Raw genomic sequence first — 16069 nt, 5'->3', positions numbered from 1 at the left:
GGCGGAAGTGCTGGCTGGGAAGAGGCTTCCTTTTCCCTCTGTTCCTTGTCGGCTAAGGGCGCTCCCGCTGCCCTCCCGCCTCCTGCCCCGCCGGGCCAGGCTGCCCACAAAAACCGGCGTGATCGCCCGGTGTGCAACAAGCCGATAATGAGGGGCACTCGAGAGACATCGAGTGTCTGTTTCAGTGTTGCACAAGCCTGGCTGGTTAATCCACAGATCAAGCGCTCCAACTGTCAGAACTTCTACTATTTATACATTTTAGCAAACAAAGTGATTAGTGTTCTTTAGGTGTCCTTGTGGCCCCTGAATTCTGCATTCGTGGTGTGCACTGTGGGGCATCCACTCTGTCCGCAGTGGCACATCCTTCTTCCCCAGCTTTGTTCCCTGGGTCTGAGAACACTGAAGCCTGTCCAGCCCTAAACCTTAACAAGACAATTTACCAAAAAATAATTTTTGGTAGAACACCTGGACATCACCTAGAGCTTGTTGGGTGCTCTCTGTTTCATTACTTAAATCTCCCCTCTTGATGATTAGGCTTGAAAGTAGATAAAGATCAAAACACCAAAGGATATTCTTTCTTAAGAAAATTTTTACATATTTCACATCTTGCAACAGTTGGGCTAGATGATTTTAAGGAGTGTGTTACCATGGATCTTGCCTTGCCTTTGCTGAATGAAAGTTCAGCCTGAGCGTTCCATTTAGTTTCAGTCACTGCTTCCATTGTATTATAATTGATTGTTTCAGTAAACATGGGTCGAACATGGGATTGTATGCAAAATTTGGAGTGTTGTAAGGGAGCTTGCAGACTTGCTTGACAGCATTCTGATATATTTTTTGATGTGTGGAAATTGAACTAACTTTTACACTACATCAAAAGCCACACAGCAGGTCTGATGGCCTATGTCCCACAGAGCATTTCAGAGCACAGACCAACTTGTTTGGCATCCTCTCTCTGGGTTCCTACGCTCACAGGGGTGCGTAGTTTCACGTGGGGAAACCATTGATGTGTGAACTTCAGTTGTTTGCATATCTTATTCCTGCACTTAGAAACTGTGAGGGGTGGTGGTGCATGTTGCATGTTAAGAGGCAATGTAGCTGCTTAGTGAGCAATCTGACTTTAAAAGCACTGGAGCACGGGGTGAAAATAAGCTTGGAAGTATTTATCTCTGTTTAAAAGTATTCTTACTTGGTGACAAGATGACATGATGATTTTATCACCTTACCTATATATAAGTTGTTCCGAGGTAGCCAAACCCCAGGAAACATATATTAAAAAATCAAACATCCAGTGCCTTAGAACTAGTAACAGAAACTGGAGGAAATAAATTTGTCTGTATTGCAGGACCTGGGTGTGAACTATAGGTCCCACCTAGTTTGTATATGAAACAATTCTGAGCAAATACTTGGGGAAAAAAAGATTGTGCTATACCTCCCATCTGACAACTTGGCAGCGCACTGCTGTGGTGATATTTAAACATAGCTGGGCTGAAATAATCTTGTCAGAGGAGTCCTGGCTACACCAGCAGCTGAAGAGCATTATTTTGATACTGGGAAGACAGAATAATTGCAATAATGTGAAGAAATGTAAGGGTGGTCAGGTCCTTCCTGACAGGCTCTATGCCCACGCATGGATTTCACTGAGGTAGTTTATTAGAAGTCTGAGCTACTGAAATTTTAGGACGTCCAGCAGGTGCATCCTTTAAGTGTGTGTGTGCGCACAAATAATACGGGGAATTTCTAGCTGATGAGACTCTTGTTTTTTCAATACCAAAATCAAACTGTGCTGCTGCTGTTTCAAGGGTTTCCCTTTCCATGGGATCTTATAAGGGGTTAAATAGCTTCATACAAATATGACATTATATTTATGCTTAAACAGAAATTACATTTTGTGTAGAATGTTAATAACCAAAGAAACTTTTACTACAGTTTCTGGAATTTGTTCCACTTTCTATTGTGATTTACTGTAACAATACATACACATAGTACAGGATTATTGTTTTATCAGCTCTCTTTGCTTCCAAACTCCAGGAGTGATGTGTAGAATATCTGGTGTTGACAGTACATTGCCCAACACTTCTCTGTGATTATTAGATTTGTTGAGGTAAGCTTGAGAGATTTTCAGGTGTTGGTTTAAATTAAGCACTTCTGAAATGTGTTTAAAAGATGCAAGTTTTAGTCCTACACTTATTTTTGCTCATATTATGTTTTCTTCGCTTTAAATCTGTATTTTAAAGTAAAATCTGTAACCAATTAATGATTTAAAATATTACAGCGTGCTTTTTTGACAGTTTTTTTCACAGCTTTTTGTAAATTGCAAGACAGCAAGCATGTTTGATTTCGTATAAATGTTAGCACTGGGATCATGCAAGATGCTTCTCTATCATTATGTGCAGTCAATTAATAAATTATATTAAAACAGTCAAAAATACCATACAGTAGCTTAAAAAAAAAATCCACCTTCCTCTTGTGTTCGGTATTTGCCTTCAAATTTTACCCTCACAGAGACTTTGGCTGAAGTAAAGATCATACATAACCTGTTTACTTTTTGAAATCCCATTTCTTGGGTGACCAGCAGTTGGATCTCTCTCTAGTCAGAAAACTTTCCATGGCAGCAGCTATTACGTATTATTACTGGTAGTTATTCTTTGTTCCTATACCTTTGCAGGTGAAGGGCATGGAAAATAATCTACTGCTTGGCTCAGCCAGAAGCCTGTATTATGTCAAATATTTATTTTAATGTTTTGTTTCTCTACCCTTGCTTACACAGGGATGTGTGAAAACAGTATAAAAATGAGGAGCAATCATCTGAGCAAGAAGAGCCATTCACTTACAAAGCACAAGGAAAGCTTAGGAACTCTCTCTTGCTGGTAAGGAGAGCCAGTCCACTGAATCACTTTCTTGGTGTTAAGTATTACAGGTTGTTCAGCAATGTGTTCTTCTATAGAGTCTTTTTAAAGATAATCCGTTTGCCAAAAATGCAGAAAGTCTGCTGATGGGAGGTAAAACTGCTCTGAAACAATTAACACCCCCCAAAACCCCAACACAACTTATTCCAGTTATACACAGTTCTTGAGCATGTGAAATAACTTATGAGGAGAGTCCTGGGAGAGAGATCCTGTGAAAGCATGAAGCAGATAAGGGACCCTATTTGCAAGTAGGTTCAAGTCCAGTGGAAGTTCATGACAGTTTCAGTCATGAGATTTTTGATTTTTTTTTTTTGAGGAACATTTAATGCACTACCTCATTGAAAGTTAATGACCTAGTCTATGATCTTGTCTTTTTTTTTTCCTTACTTGCTCTGAACATCAGCTAAAATAAAATGTGTGTTAGATTTCTGCTAATCTTATCTTCAGCAGTCCTCCTGCTTGACCACATCATTTACATGTTCACTTTGGCTTTATTACAGATAGAACACCAACCAATAAAGACATTTTATTTATTATTTGGGGGGTATTTAATGCTCATTTCTTCCTCTTAGTTCTAAATCTCTATTTTACTGCAAATGTGCCAAAATCTACATTGACCCTCCATCAAAATTCATGCCCTGAGCTTTTAGTTTATTAAGTGGGAGAGGGACATGGTGATGGGGAGGCAGTAGGAGAAGAGGATTGTGTTGTGATTGCATTGCATCTTATTAGCCAATTATAAATGCATATCCAAAGTGCAGCTCAAAGAAGATTTCTCAGTAAAATGTTTCAATGGCACAGAAACAGAAGGTAGAGGGAAGTTCATCAGAAATGCCTACAGGACAGGAATAATGAGGTCTAACTCAAGGCTTCATGGCAATTTATGGAGCCACACTGAGATTTTTAGTTCATGTATATACTGATGCAGGCTACTAGCAGTCTCCTGCATTTTTAATGAATAATAACATTTGTAATTCAAAGTAATTAGTAAACAGAGATATAAACCCATCCATATCAGAATTCAAAAACAGGAAGGTCATGCTAACCTTGCCAGAGCAGCAATATACAATTTATGAGGTCTAAAATTTCCAAAATGGACATAGTTATACTGTTGTTAGTATAAAGAGTAGCACATAAAGGCAGCAGTGACATTAGGGCTACAGCACATCTGTGTCTGGACACAATTGTTGTAGATTTGCCATTGCTTTGCACCACACCATTCATTTTGCACACAAAATGATTTGGGAGTTCAGTACAAAATGAGATAAATTGTTAAGTAAGCAAATAGAGAAAAGGAAGGGATACTGTATTAATAATACAAGCATATTTTTAGAAAACAAATTATCTAAATTACTATGTCCTCTGGCTAAATAAGGTAATGAATTATATATGCTAGTAATACATTAAGAAGTAGACAACAGTTTAGATAGCAAAAAGCTTGCTGCTTTTGAGAGCTACCCAAGCCCAGTCTGATTTCTGAAGCTGTCCTCTGCATGTTTGCCACACAGAAGAGGAAAGCATATTTTCTTTATCATAGCTGTAGAATGAAAAGTAGATTTGTGAGCAGGTAGAGAACTTCTCAAAGCAAAAGCCAGTAAATACCTGCTAATCAGGTATAAGAAGGAGGAACATGTTTGTCCATAAAATGTAGGTGGTTCTATTAGAACTCTGTTGCTCTAAGTGGTTCCAGGAACCTTGGTAAATGAGGTATGTGTTCCCTTTACAAACTATATTGTAGAAGATGTATTCTAAGCAGTGACTAATTTTTTTGTTTTCTTATGGATTGCTGAAGACCTAAACAGGCAACAGGTGTGCGTGTCTGAATGGAAAGGCACGTGTGGAGCAAGGTGCAACGGCTGCAGTTTAATACTGTTATCAGGGTAGCGGTACCAGGGTACCATTAGACTTTGATCGGGTTGGATTTTGCAGCTGCTTGCCCTCCTTCCTCTTTAAAGGTGAACTGAAAAGCTTGGTTTATTTGCCTGATTCTGTGGCTGTGCTAAATGCATGTATTAATGGTACGCATCTCGGCTTCCTGATACAAGCTCACAAGCAGTGTAAAAACAAATGCCCAATTGGTTTTGAATGAGCAAAATAATGTTGACCATTACAATGCTGTGCAGAAAAAATTCACGTCACAAGAGGTTTGTGTTCAAAAAGGAGACAGAGGAGTCCTGTAACTTTATTCATGAACAAAGGGAGAGGCTATGAGGCATTTCCCATGGGGTCTCTCAAACTGTTGGAGGACACAGCCCCCTTATTATCCTGATTTTCCCAACCACATCACCCTCTTTCTTTTTCCATTGGCTGAGGTACTTGGAAGGTCCAGACTTCCCAATTTGCCTACTACACGTCCCTCTTAACATGCACACACACATGCACCAACCCTTGCATAAGATAGTTCTATCAAGTATTTATCCTTTCCCTCGAAGTTTGAGAATTAAGCATGACCTTGGCTGAGCAGTAGTCCCTGTCAATGAGTAACATTTTCTGAAACTTGTCGTTTCTCTCGTTACTTCCTTATCCAAGTCTCTGACCCTAGCTGCAATCAGATTCACAGCAACTGTTTGTAAAGACACATTCACCTTATTCCTTTCAATGTTGTGACTTCGGCTAAACAGCACCTGTCCGAGACGTTTTTGTCGTGAACAGTCTATACTTGCCTCAGGCAAGAGTTTTTTCGGCGTGGGTCCGAGCTTCGGGAAAGCTGAGGGCAGGCAAGGGCTCTGCCAGGGGCTTCCCCGTGGGAACTGGCGCGGGCACGAGGCTGGTGTCTCCCGGGGAAAGCCGGGCGGCAGGAGGAGCGGGTGCCCGTCGGTGGGGACACACAAAGCACAGCGGGGACACCCGCTCCTCGGGGAACCCCGACGTGCAGCGGGAGGGCTCGGCGGCCCCGCCCTTGGCGCAGGGGGTGGCAGGGCAGGGCAGGGCAGGGCGAACGCGTTGCCCGGGCGGAGGCGGCGGCGGCGGCGTGCGGGGCCTTGCGGGCAGCGCCCGCGGGAGATGCGGCTGCGGCTCGGGCAGGTGCTACCGGCGCTGTGCCTCGGCGCCGCCTTCCCCCTGCTGTGGTTGGCGGTGTGGCAGGGGAGCCGAGGTGAGAGCAGACGGCGGGGCTGCCCCGTGCCCCCTCGGCTGTCCGGGGCGCGCTGGCAGCGGCCGTGCCCCTCCGGCCGGGATGGCCGGGGGTGGGCGGGGAGCGCGGCGGGTCGCCCCATCGCGTCCCGGAGCTCCGGAGCCCATGGGCTCTCCGGGCGTGCTGGGCAGTAAGGAACCCGTGTGGCGCCGAGGCTCGGCAGCGTGTAAGGCTGGGCGTGCGGGTCTCGCCCGCTCCGCCGGGGTCGTGGCTTAACTGCACCCAGCACAACCTTGCGAAACGGCTTACAGGATGGGATCCTTGGGCCATGCTTGCCCTATTAAAAATACAACCCTAAATTTAAGAAAAAAAAAATTTTCTTTTTAACCTTTTTCCTCTCTTTTTCTCTTTTATTTTTTTTCAGCTCTTTTTTTCTAACAAGCGTCTTGCGTTAAGATGGAAAGAAAAATCTAAACGTGACTGCTGTGGCTGTCACTTTTAAAGTGGTTTTGATTTTATTGTTGGGGAGGATAAAGTGGCATTGTCCATCCTATAATTGTATTTGTGCCTCACGTATCGTCACGTTTTCCTGTGCATATTTCCAGGTCTGGAATGCAGAGGGAAAAAAACCCCATAATTTTTATATTTTATTTCTAAACTTTAAAATAATACACTACCTTTTTAGTAGGTTATGTAGGTGGCACATGCCAAATAGATCTTCATAAAACCATGTCTAAGATTCTCTAAGCCAGTGCAGGAAAGATAAAACTGATGGTATTTTCCAAAAGAAATGAGGTCTTTCCAAATGGTATCTCTGAAAGTTGCAGACATGGCTTGTTATGGGTGAGGGGGTGGTTGCTTTGGGGTGAGGGAAAGAGAGTGGATCTTTGAGTGCTTCCTACATACACCTTTATAATGGGTTTGGTTTTATAGGTGCAGAAGAATTAAAATAAACCACTAAGTAATTTCTAGGATGAACAAAACTCCAGATAGCAGATGATTTGTTTATATTAATTATTCCTGTAACAAATAAAAGTGGTGGTAGAGATCTTGGCCCCACAATGGCGTATTGAATAGAGTCAAGACAGTGCTGATCCCCCTGCCTTTTAGGTCAACTATATAGTTGTTTACCTTACAACATTTTATGTTTCCTTCAGTGCCACTCCTGCAAGGAGTGGGGAAGGAAAAATGAGGAAAAATCTTAGGAGACTGAGATCCAAGAGAGGTCAGAATGAAAGTGTTCATCCAATCTGCAGTTACCATTGTGGTGTCTCGTGTCCTGTGGGTCATGTTTTGAGACTCCTCATTACTGACATTACATTTTCATTTCACTTTCTTTTTGACGTTTTCTCTGATGACATTCCATACTGGGCTGTTTTGCTTTGGGATTTTATTTGTTTGAGTTTCGTTTGTTTGTTTTGGGCAAGAGGGATAACATGTGGTGTATGTGTTATCTTAACTTCTCTTTCCACAGCTGGCTCCTCCGCCACAGTAAACTGAGTAACTAATTCTTCTCAGGTGGTATAATTTTCCTAATTACTATTATTTGCACCTGGTTTGTAGCACACTTTTGACCATTGCATATGTGAAGTCTTTAGTCTCTAGACTTTAGTCTCTCTTAAACTTGGTAAATCTCACAAATGTGTAAATAAAATAGTTAATATTAGTAACTAAAGGAGAGTAGTAGTATGTGGTGAATGATTTGGTATTATATTTGTTTTTCTGAAAATATAGTCTTTGCTCCCAAGGGGTGTTAGAAGACAAGCCATCTACCCATCCAGAAAACCTTAAGAACAGCCAGCCATAGATAACAATAACAAAGGTTGTTATCTTTTTCTGCAGAGAGACAATTATTGGGAGCAAACCCACTAATTCTCTTTGTTGTCACAGCATATTTGTTTAAGAAAATGGTTTGAAATTAATATTTTGCTCTGAAAACAGGCAGATATCTCTGCTTAGATGTTGTTCAACCTCTGTTTTTTTTCCTTCTGCACTGCTGAATTTGCTCTCCATTGTCATGCTTAGAGCACTATAGGAATTTCCACTTTTGGTTCCTCTCAAACGACAATGTGTATTTTCTTTTCTAATGCCCTTTTCACTTAGCCCACCAGTTACTGTGAGTACTGTTGCATCTTGTCAGCTCCCATCTCTTTCCCTCATTTGTCAAATGTTTTCTTGGCTCATTTTCTTTCATACATCTGTTAAATCTCCCCTAAATTTTGTTAACTTCTCTGCTCTGCCCATTGAAATGTTTAGGCTGCTCTTGATTGTTTGACTACAGTCTATCACACTAAGCAGTGTAGACTACTATTGCTGTGTAGTCTGTAGTATTCCCTCAGGTTTCTGTCTTGTTAATTGTTGAAACCAGTGATTTTGTGATAGTAAATAAGCTTTGTAAAACTAGGACAGGGCACCCAAGCTCAAGACCTGTGGCTTCAAGTACTTATGTGATATAAAAATATGTGAAATGTTCTTCAGTTTGTCTGCAGTCTCAGAGACTTTTAGCCCTCGAATATTATAAGTTTGAATCAGGTATTGGCTCTGTCCCACATTCTGTGCAAATAAAAATCAGTACCTTAAGTCACCTTTAAGCTAAAGTGACTTTAAGCACGTTATAATGAAGGTAGCTTGAGAGATTTGAGTTGGAGTGCATTTACTGTCAAGACAGCAATAATAGTTGGCTCTTTGGTGCTGCTGCTGATAATTATGTGCAGCCTCAGTATTGACTTGGAGTTGTGAGAGTAACATCAACGTAACTCACACTGGCATAGCAGGGAAGATGCTACTCGCTCATTCACTTAAAAATAAAAGATCAGAATCTATCACATTGACTAGTATTCAGTTATTGTGGATAATGCTGTGTATATTTTAACTATGGTTAGAAAGATGTTTTTATAGTCACTTTTTCCATTGCTTTATAAATGTAAGCAAAGGTTTCATACTAAAAATGCTGATATTTTTGCAGCCAGAAAAAAAAAATTAAGAAATTAAAATAATTGTGGAGACAACTGGTAATGATCAGATCTTCAGTGAAAGCAAATGCTGTGTCTAAAGTAGTGTGAAGATTCCTAAAGCATCCACAAGTGTGCTTGTGAATGCAGGCTGCTATTAGTGAGCAGTCAGCTGCACTGCTGCAGCAATTCCTGTTCCATGTCCTACATGGTTTTGCTGTGAACTTCTTGGTCCCTCCCCAGGCCCCAAGGCAAACCTGCCTGAAGCAATTTGTATCTGAGCATAGGAAAGGCTGTTTTTAGGATGATGCAGAGGTTTCTGCTTGTGAAACTGAGTTACAATTCACTTGTTAATTCACCTGACCAAAATTGTCTGCTCTTACAAAAACACTCTTCATATAGTTTTGGAGTTCTGAGAAATAGCATACAACTTACAGTATACATAGTGCTTCTCTCACACAGTTTTAGCTATTGTTTTCCATGTAAATACTAATCCATTAAAAAAAAAATCGCTCGTATATAAAAACAATAAAGTAAATGTAAGGAGGCAGTAATTTTTTTGCCACTTGAAAAACAGAAGGCAAAACCATATTATAAACCCATTATGATACATGAAGTTTCTTCAGAGGAAACAGTATTCCTGAATAAAAAGAAATTTTGATGTCTATGCTGAATAGCAGTGAAATTTTTGTAAGTCACAGCAATGAGGTAAATCAGATCATCTATTTGGGCAGTGCTTCCTGTTGCTCTCAAGGATTACAAGATTAAATCTCTTTGAATTGGTTTGTAACATGTTGCTGCCCTCTTCACCTAAATTTGTGGGATGCTTTGTCCAAGAAAATTAAAAGTAATCTTTGCCTGGAAGTTAGGAGAAGTTGATGCTGAAATATGATGTCACAAGGATCTAGGCATATACACATTGTGTCAAACAGTGTGAAACCTGAAATTCTTTAGTTATTCCTTTGAGGTGGGATGAACTATTGCATTCACAGAAGTGTCTGTAAGGATGATAATTTTTTTAAAAACTGCATTTTGAATTTGTTCCACAAATTTGGGGGCGAGGGGTGTATTTCTAGTAATCTTCTGCCTATGGTGTTATGCTTTGTTTCAGCTGTGCAGCCAAGTGCAGGTCCCCAGGAGATTCTGCCATTTGTGATGGAGTTCTTTGCAGGTTTTCTATCCAGTCCCAACTGGCATACTCTGACTCAAAGGTTCAATAAAATAGTGGCAAATTGACAGATTTGATAAGGAAGTCTTGAATTACACTGCTCTCACTTCAGCCAACACAGCTTATCCAGATTTCTGAACGTGCAGAAGCCAATCTTCCTGTCTTCTGCTAGGCTGTGTTTAACCACCACTTTTCCCAGCTGTCCCAGCTGACTGGTAGGCTACATCTTCCCTTCACGTGTACATTTCCTTCCAGTAACACTGAGAGCAAACAAAGGTTATTGCACATTCAGGTTTTGCCTCAACATGCACTTGGGATGTGGCTGAAATGCACAGTGTGATAAGGAAAGAGTTTTTCAGTCCATCAGTTGCTTACTCAGTTTCTTTGTGCAGTTCTGCATTTGGCATTTTAAAAACCCTCAAACATACAACAGCCTCAAAGGGTCCAGTTAAAGCTCAGTATTTACTGATCCAAATTTTTATATCAAAATTCATATCCAAGACTTCGAAAAGCTGTGTAGTTTTACTGGCTTCAACATGTGTAATTTATTAAATAAAGATTCTGCTGCTTCTTACTGTTACTTCAGGCACGACTGTGCCTAAAGAGTAGAGAAACTTAGCCATAAATCTTGTGGCACAAAAGGAGGCCAGTTATTGTTGGGTTTTGTAAGGAAAGAGGTAAGGGGGCATTTCAGACCTGTCTTTGCTGCACAGTGTCTTGTCATAACCTTAGACAAATGTAACCATATGACCCTCTGCTTTCCTGGTGTTGTACACTGAGTCTTGGGTAACAGAGCTTTGTCTAGAAATGCCTTAGTCAGTGGCTAGGCATTGAACTACATGTGTATCATTTGGTGGTTGCTGCTACCTCAGGAAGAAAAGTAAAATATTTAAATATTTAAAATACCAACCAGAACAAAGCAATAGCAATTGCTTGAAGTGAATGAGTACTACCTTAAAACCAAAGTATACAATTATGACCAAACTCTATACAATATCCATTCAATTTCTATACTTTTTCACTTACTATAATATTGCTTTCCTATATGGTGATGTTATGACTAATTTTTTTAAGATCACTTTTCACTACATTCTAATATAGGAAAAGACTTGAATCTAAAATGAGGATTGTTTGCCAACATTTCAGAAAATATTGTTAGAGCTTAAATTGTATTTTCTTTGAAACAAGTTTGCTTATCTATTTTCAGTTACAGTATGTAAATTGTTCAGTAAAAGTATTCTGTGCCAAACTTAAGACTGAGTCCGTGTTCATTAGACAATATTGTGAGTTTTTAAAATCCACTTATTAACTTTGATCCGGCTTTAACTCTGCAAGGTGTGCGTTTGTTTTAATATTGAAAGTATTCTGATCCTCTTCCCAGTATGGCCTGTGTAGGAATAGAGGAACCCTCTCTCCCCTGCTCCAAGATGCTGGCAGAGTGCTTTTCTTTGATGTCCCTGGGTTAATGCAAAGTCCCTCTACTGCCTTGTAACTCCTGATGTGGGCACTGTCAATGGCAGGTAGATGTCTCTAACGTTTTGGAAGACAGAAATACTGTGCTGTAAGACTCTAAACAAAATAGTTAAAGGTAATGCACATTGTTGAATTTAAGTGTTTGCCCAAGAACTTGCTGTTCTGACCTGAGGCAGAGGCATTGTTTGGGGAATTTTTTTCCTTCCTTACTCAGAGAGCACAAAACCTGAGCATGCAGAGCATGTAACAAGATTCAGAAAGGTATCTCAGATCAATTATGGATAGATAATAAACTGTCAGTCATTAGTGCAATGCATGCCTCAGTGGTTTAATATGCCTCATTAACCTGAGCAGTGGTTCCAGGCACAGAGTATGACAAGATCTTTTGCAGTTAGTGTGCTTATACAGCTTTCTTTTAAGGAGGCCATTAACCAAATTTCAGTTTCTAAAAGAAAAAAGTCTTTGGGTATGATAAGCATTTAGCTTGTTATCAAGACATAGGAACAAGATTCACTGCTAGACTTTGAAGTGTTTTCTGCCCTCCTTTCTGCCACTCCAAATTCTCCTTATGTTTTCTTTTCTGTTTGAGTGCTAGGAGGAGATAGTGACGAATTGTTCCACAGCTCTTAGATATTGCCAGAAGTCGTTAATGAGACTGAGGCATTTATGATCATACAGGAAGCATGTATGTATGGAGCTAAGAGAAATAATCAGTTGGCTTTGAGAATGAGTATTTACTTTAGAGAGTGCTATTGTTTCTAAACAGTTTCAATATGCAGTGCAGAAAGTTGTTTTTATATAAAATGTATCTATTAGGAGATAACACAAGAGAGCATTTTAAACCATTTCAAATGTTGCTGCCTTAGAATTACAGTATCCATAGGTATATATGCCAATGTGTAGTTAACAGTCAGAGGAAAGCTACAGTAGAGCTGAAAATTCACTGCAAAAGCTTTTGAGTGCCATCACTGTGTCTGGGTCTTTTTTTTGGTCCCATGGCTTGTGGCTAGTGTAGTCCCATTGACTTTTCTTAGAAAGGAAATTCAGTGAACCACTCTAAGCCCATCAGAGGGATTCATCTTCAGCTCACCAAGGGGAGAAGAAGTCTTTACATAGGACCCCAGAATATGCTTAGATGGAAGGGACACACCAGAATAGTTGAGTCCAACTCCTGGCCTTGCACATAGTCACACCATGTTCCTGAGAGTGTTGTTCAAAAGCTTCTTGAACTCTGTCAGGCTTGGTGATGTGACCACTGCACTGGGAAGCCTGTTCCAGTGCCCAACCACCCTTTGGGTGAAGAACGTTTTCCTGATACCCAACCTAAACCTCCCCTGACACAACTTCATGCCATTTCCTTGGGTCCTGTTACCAGTCACCACAGAGAAGAGATCGGTGCCTGCCCCTCCACTCCCCCTCTCAAGGAAGCTGTCAGCCACAATGAGGTCTCTCCTCAGTCTTCTCAGGCTGAACAGACCAAGTGGCCTAAGCTGCTTCTCATTAGGCTTTCCCTTCAGACCCCTCCTTTGGATACTCTCTAATGGCTTCACGCCTTTTTTGTACTGTGGCACCCCAAACTGCCCCCAGCACTGGAGGTGAGGCTGCCCCAGAGCAGAGCAGAGCAGGACAATCCCCTCCCTTGCCCAGCTGGCCATGCTGTGCCTGGTGCCCCCCAGGACACAGCTGCCCTCCTGGCTGCCAGGGCACTGCTGACTCACACTCAGCTTTCCATCGAGCAGGACCCCCAGGGCCCTTTGCACAGCGCTGCTCTCCAGCCCCTCATTCCCCTGTCTGTCCATACACCCAGGGTTGTCCCATCCTAGGTGCAGAATCTGGCACTTTCCCTTGTTGAATGTCCTACAAGTGGTGATTGCCCAACTGTCTGATTTGTTGGGGTCTCTCTGCAGGATCTCCTTTACCATTATTTGCTTTTTGTAGTTTCACCATAGGTCCTCATCTTGCTCTTTTCTGGTTTTATTCTGACTCTCCTCGTTGCTGATGGAACCATTGTTAGACAAGGCATTGCTAAGTCAAGTCACAGGCTGTTGCTGGGCACAGAGTGTTTCATGCTGTCCCCAAAGCTCCATCTCCCTGACCCTCCTTGTCAGAAAGCACTGTATTTGTAAAAATGCCCTGTGTCTTTCTAAGCAATCTATTGCAAGCAGCTGTTTTAGTTCTCTGTGGATCATTAGATACTGAAAGAACATTTTCCACACACACACGTGCTCATCCACACAAGTCCATTTAAACAAAATGACTGTTGAAATATTTTGGGTGTTTAGCTTCATAATACTTTCTAAACACGCATTTTTAACAGAAGTTTAGTAATAGTCAATGTTGCTTATTTACCTGTGCTCTAATAAAGTTTAGAACATTTAATGTTCTATTTCAAACTACATATTTTTATAATAAATTAATTCTTCACCCAGGGTGAGTGGATTTTATGTTCCTTGTGTCAAACCCTTGCTTCCTGAGCCATCAAAAACAAATGAGATAAGTGATTACTAACAATCATGTTCTGCTGACTCAAGAGAGGGTTCAATTCTGAAAGACATAAAAATGTAGTTTCCCTCTTCTATTTCTGAAGAAATAGATAAGGCTGATTGCAAATGCCAGCTTCTTTGGCTGCACTAAATGAGAGTTGAGTGTTGACATTTTATTTCCAAGAGGCACCTGTGACACTTTGCCAGGCTCATCTGTAAATAAGCAAATACAGCTGCCATTACTTTGTGCTTGCCAAAATGTCAGCCCAGAGGTGACACTGGTCATTTTGAGTCACACTGACAATGCATAGCTGAGAGAACTATGAAGAGAGGAACTATGATGCTATAATTTGTCTGCAATTTCTTTACTAATTCCTTCCATAAATTGGAATTTAAAGAAAAACTCATGTCCATTACTGTATATTTATCTTATAGTTCTGGATTTGTCTAGGAAATGCAAGATAAATTTCCACCATGTTTATGTGTATTGATGTTCTATCTGGAATCACTTTCTTGCTATGAAAATGGTGCAAGAAAATATATTCATACATGGTATCTGATGAAAGGGATCTTCCTTATGTATGCCAAAAAAATTAGCCTGTTTGGGGTTCTAGCTCTGTAGCTTGATGCCTTGTGACAGATTTTTAAATTTGAAATCTATTTTAATCTATTTTATCTATTTTATATTGTTTAAAGATAGGCTCTTCATCTGTTTTGACCTACCATATTTTTTTAAATTTGTTCTCTGATTTTCTTAGGGAAGCCTACTTCAATCAAGTAGAAGTGTCTTGTTGCATGCAGCTGAAATAATCCAGATTTCCCCTTCCTTCAGCAATGCTAAATTTATGTTTGTAGCTCCACAATATAAAATACTCATATATACGAATGCCTGTTTTGTAAGTCAAAACCTTTTTAAGAGTGTCAAAAATTGTAGGAAGCATCCGTTTAGTGGAATTTTATTAAACATTCTTTAAAATTTTAATGAGGTAAATAATGATAACATACATCACATGTTTACTTCTTTTTGTCTAACCACTTTCTTCCTAGATGTTTTAAACTTCAGTCTTTCAATCACACTTGTATTGATTAAATTAAGGACTTGTGTTTAATGCAAATAAACACAAGTCCTTAATTTTATCCAAAATACAAACTGTATTGTTATCCCTGTTTATCCAAAATACAAACTAATTCCAGTTGAAACACCTCTACAAATCCTCACAAATTTGCATTACCTCTGTATTTTGCTTGTAGTGTATTTTACAGGTGAGAATCCCTGGGAATTTACTTTTTACTTTTCCAGAGAGACAATGGTGGGTTCTAGAAAACGAGAGCTGCCACAGATAAAATGTAGCACAGCCTACAAATAGAATGGGATAATATGTTACCTAAATAACAGCATTTAACTAGGAAAAAGTCAAACCCAACAAAATAAACCACAACAAAACCAATAAAAGAGGCAGCATTATAAAACATTTTAAAATGAGGCAGAAGTCCACTTTTACATTTTTTACTCTCTGTTGCAAAGGGGTGATGTTATTGAAGTATTGCTTTATATTAACCATCTTTAGTAATAGTTCTTAACATACTCATAGATGAAGACTGAATGCTTTGTAAACTCATAGATGAAGACTGTAAGTCATAGATGAAGACTGAATGTTTTTACTACCTCTGTTTAATTCTTAATAGTGTTTGAAACACAAGACAAGCCATTACATTAATTGTACTTTTCAGTGTGAAAAGGATCATCATGATTTGTTATTTGGTGAAAAAAGGAGCAACTTCCCCTGCAACTCACAGTCTTTCACTGACTTTTTCCTTATTATGGATTTTGTATCCTTTGTTTTTTCTTCAATTTACCTTTACCCAGCTGTGCTCCCTAAACTCTACCTTCTTAATAATCTTCCAAACTACTTCTTATCCTGAATAAACTTTATTATTGTTTATGCACTTTGGTGATGTGATCTTCTGGACCATCTCCTATTCTTGAGCTTCATTCCATCATAAATCACCTTTTA

The 16069-nt window shown here is 40.1% G+C and overlaps 1 protein-coding gene across 5 annotated transcripts in view; it reads left to right on the top strand.

Moving 5' to 3' along the window:
* Positions 1–95: 95 nt before the first annotated feature.
* MGAT4D (MGAT4 family member D) overlaps positions 96–16069 on the top strand; it is a 40826-nt gene continuing 24852 nt past the window's right edge. Inside the window, exons 1-3 of one of the 5 annotated variants that reach the window (XM_064416559.1) lie at positions 96–974; positions 2029–2101; positions 2768–2867. Coding sequence is in view for 1 of the 5 variants with exons in the window: in XM_064416556.1 (XP_064272626.1) it covers positions 5910–6000 (91 nt within the window). In the remaining 4 variants the exon portion in view is untranslated. Of the gene's footprint in view, positions 2102–2767; positions 2868–4723; positions 4862–5909; positions 6001–16069 lie in introns of those variants that run through there. The other 4 variants (XM_064416560.1, XM_064416557.1, XM_064416561.1 and 1 more) reach the window with 4 other exon arrangements.

Source organism: Passer domesticus, chromosome 4 (genome assembly GCF_036417665.1).
Source record: "Passer domesticus isolate bPasDom1 chromosome 4, bPasDom1.hap1, whole genome shotgun sequence".
Classification (NCBI taxonomy): domain Eukaryota; kingdom Metazoa; phylum Chordata; class Aves; order Passeriformes; family Passeridae; genus Passer; species Passer domesticus.
Note: the sequence above shows the minus strand (reverse complement) of the source record. Positions and strands in the feature narration are given on the sequence as shown.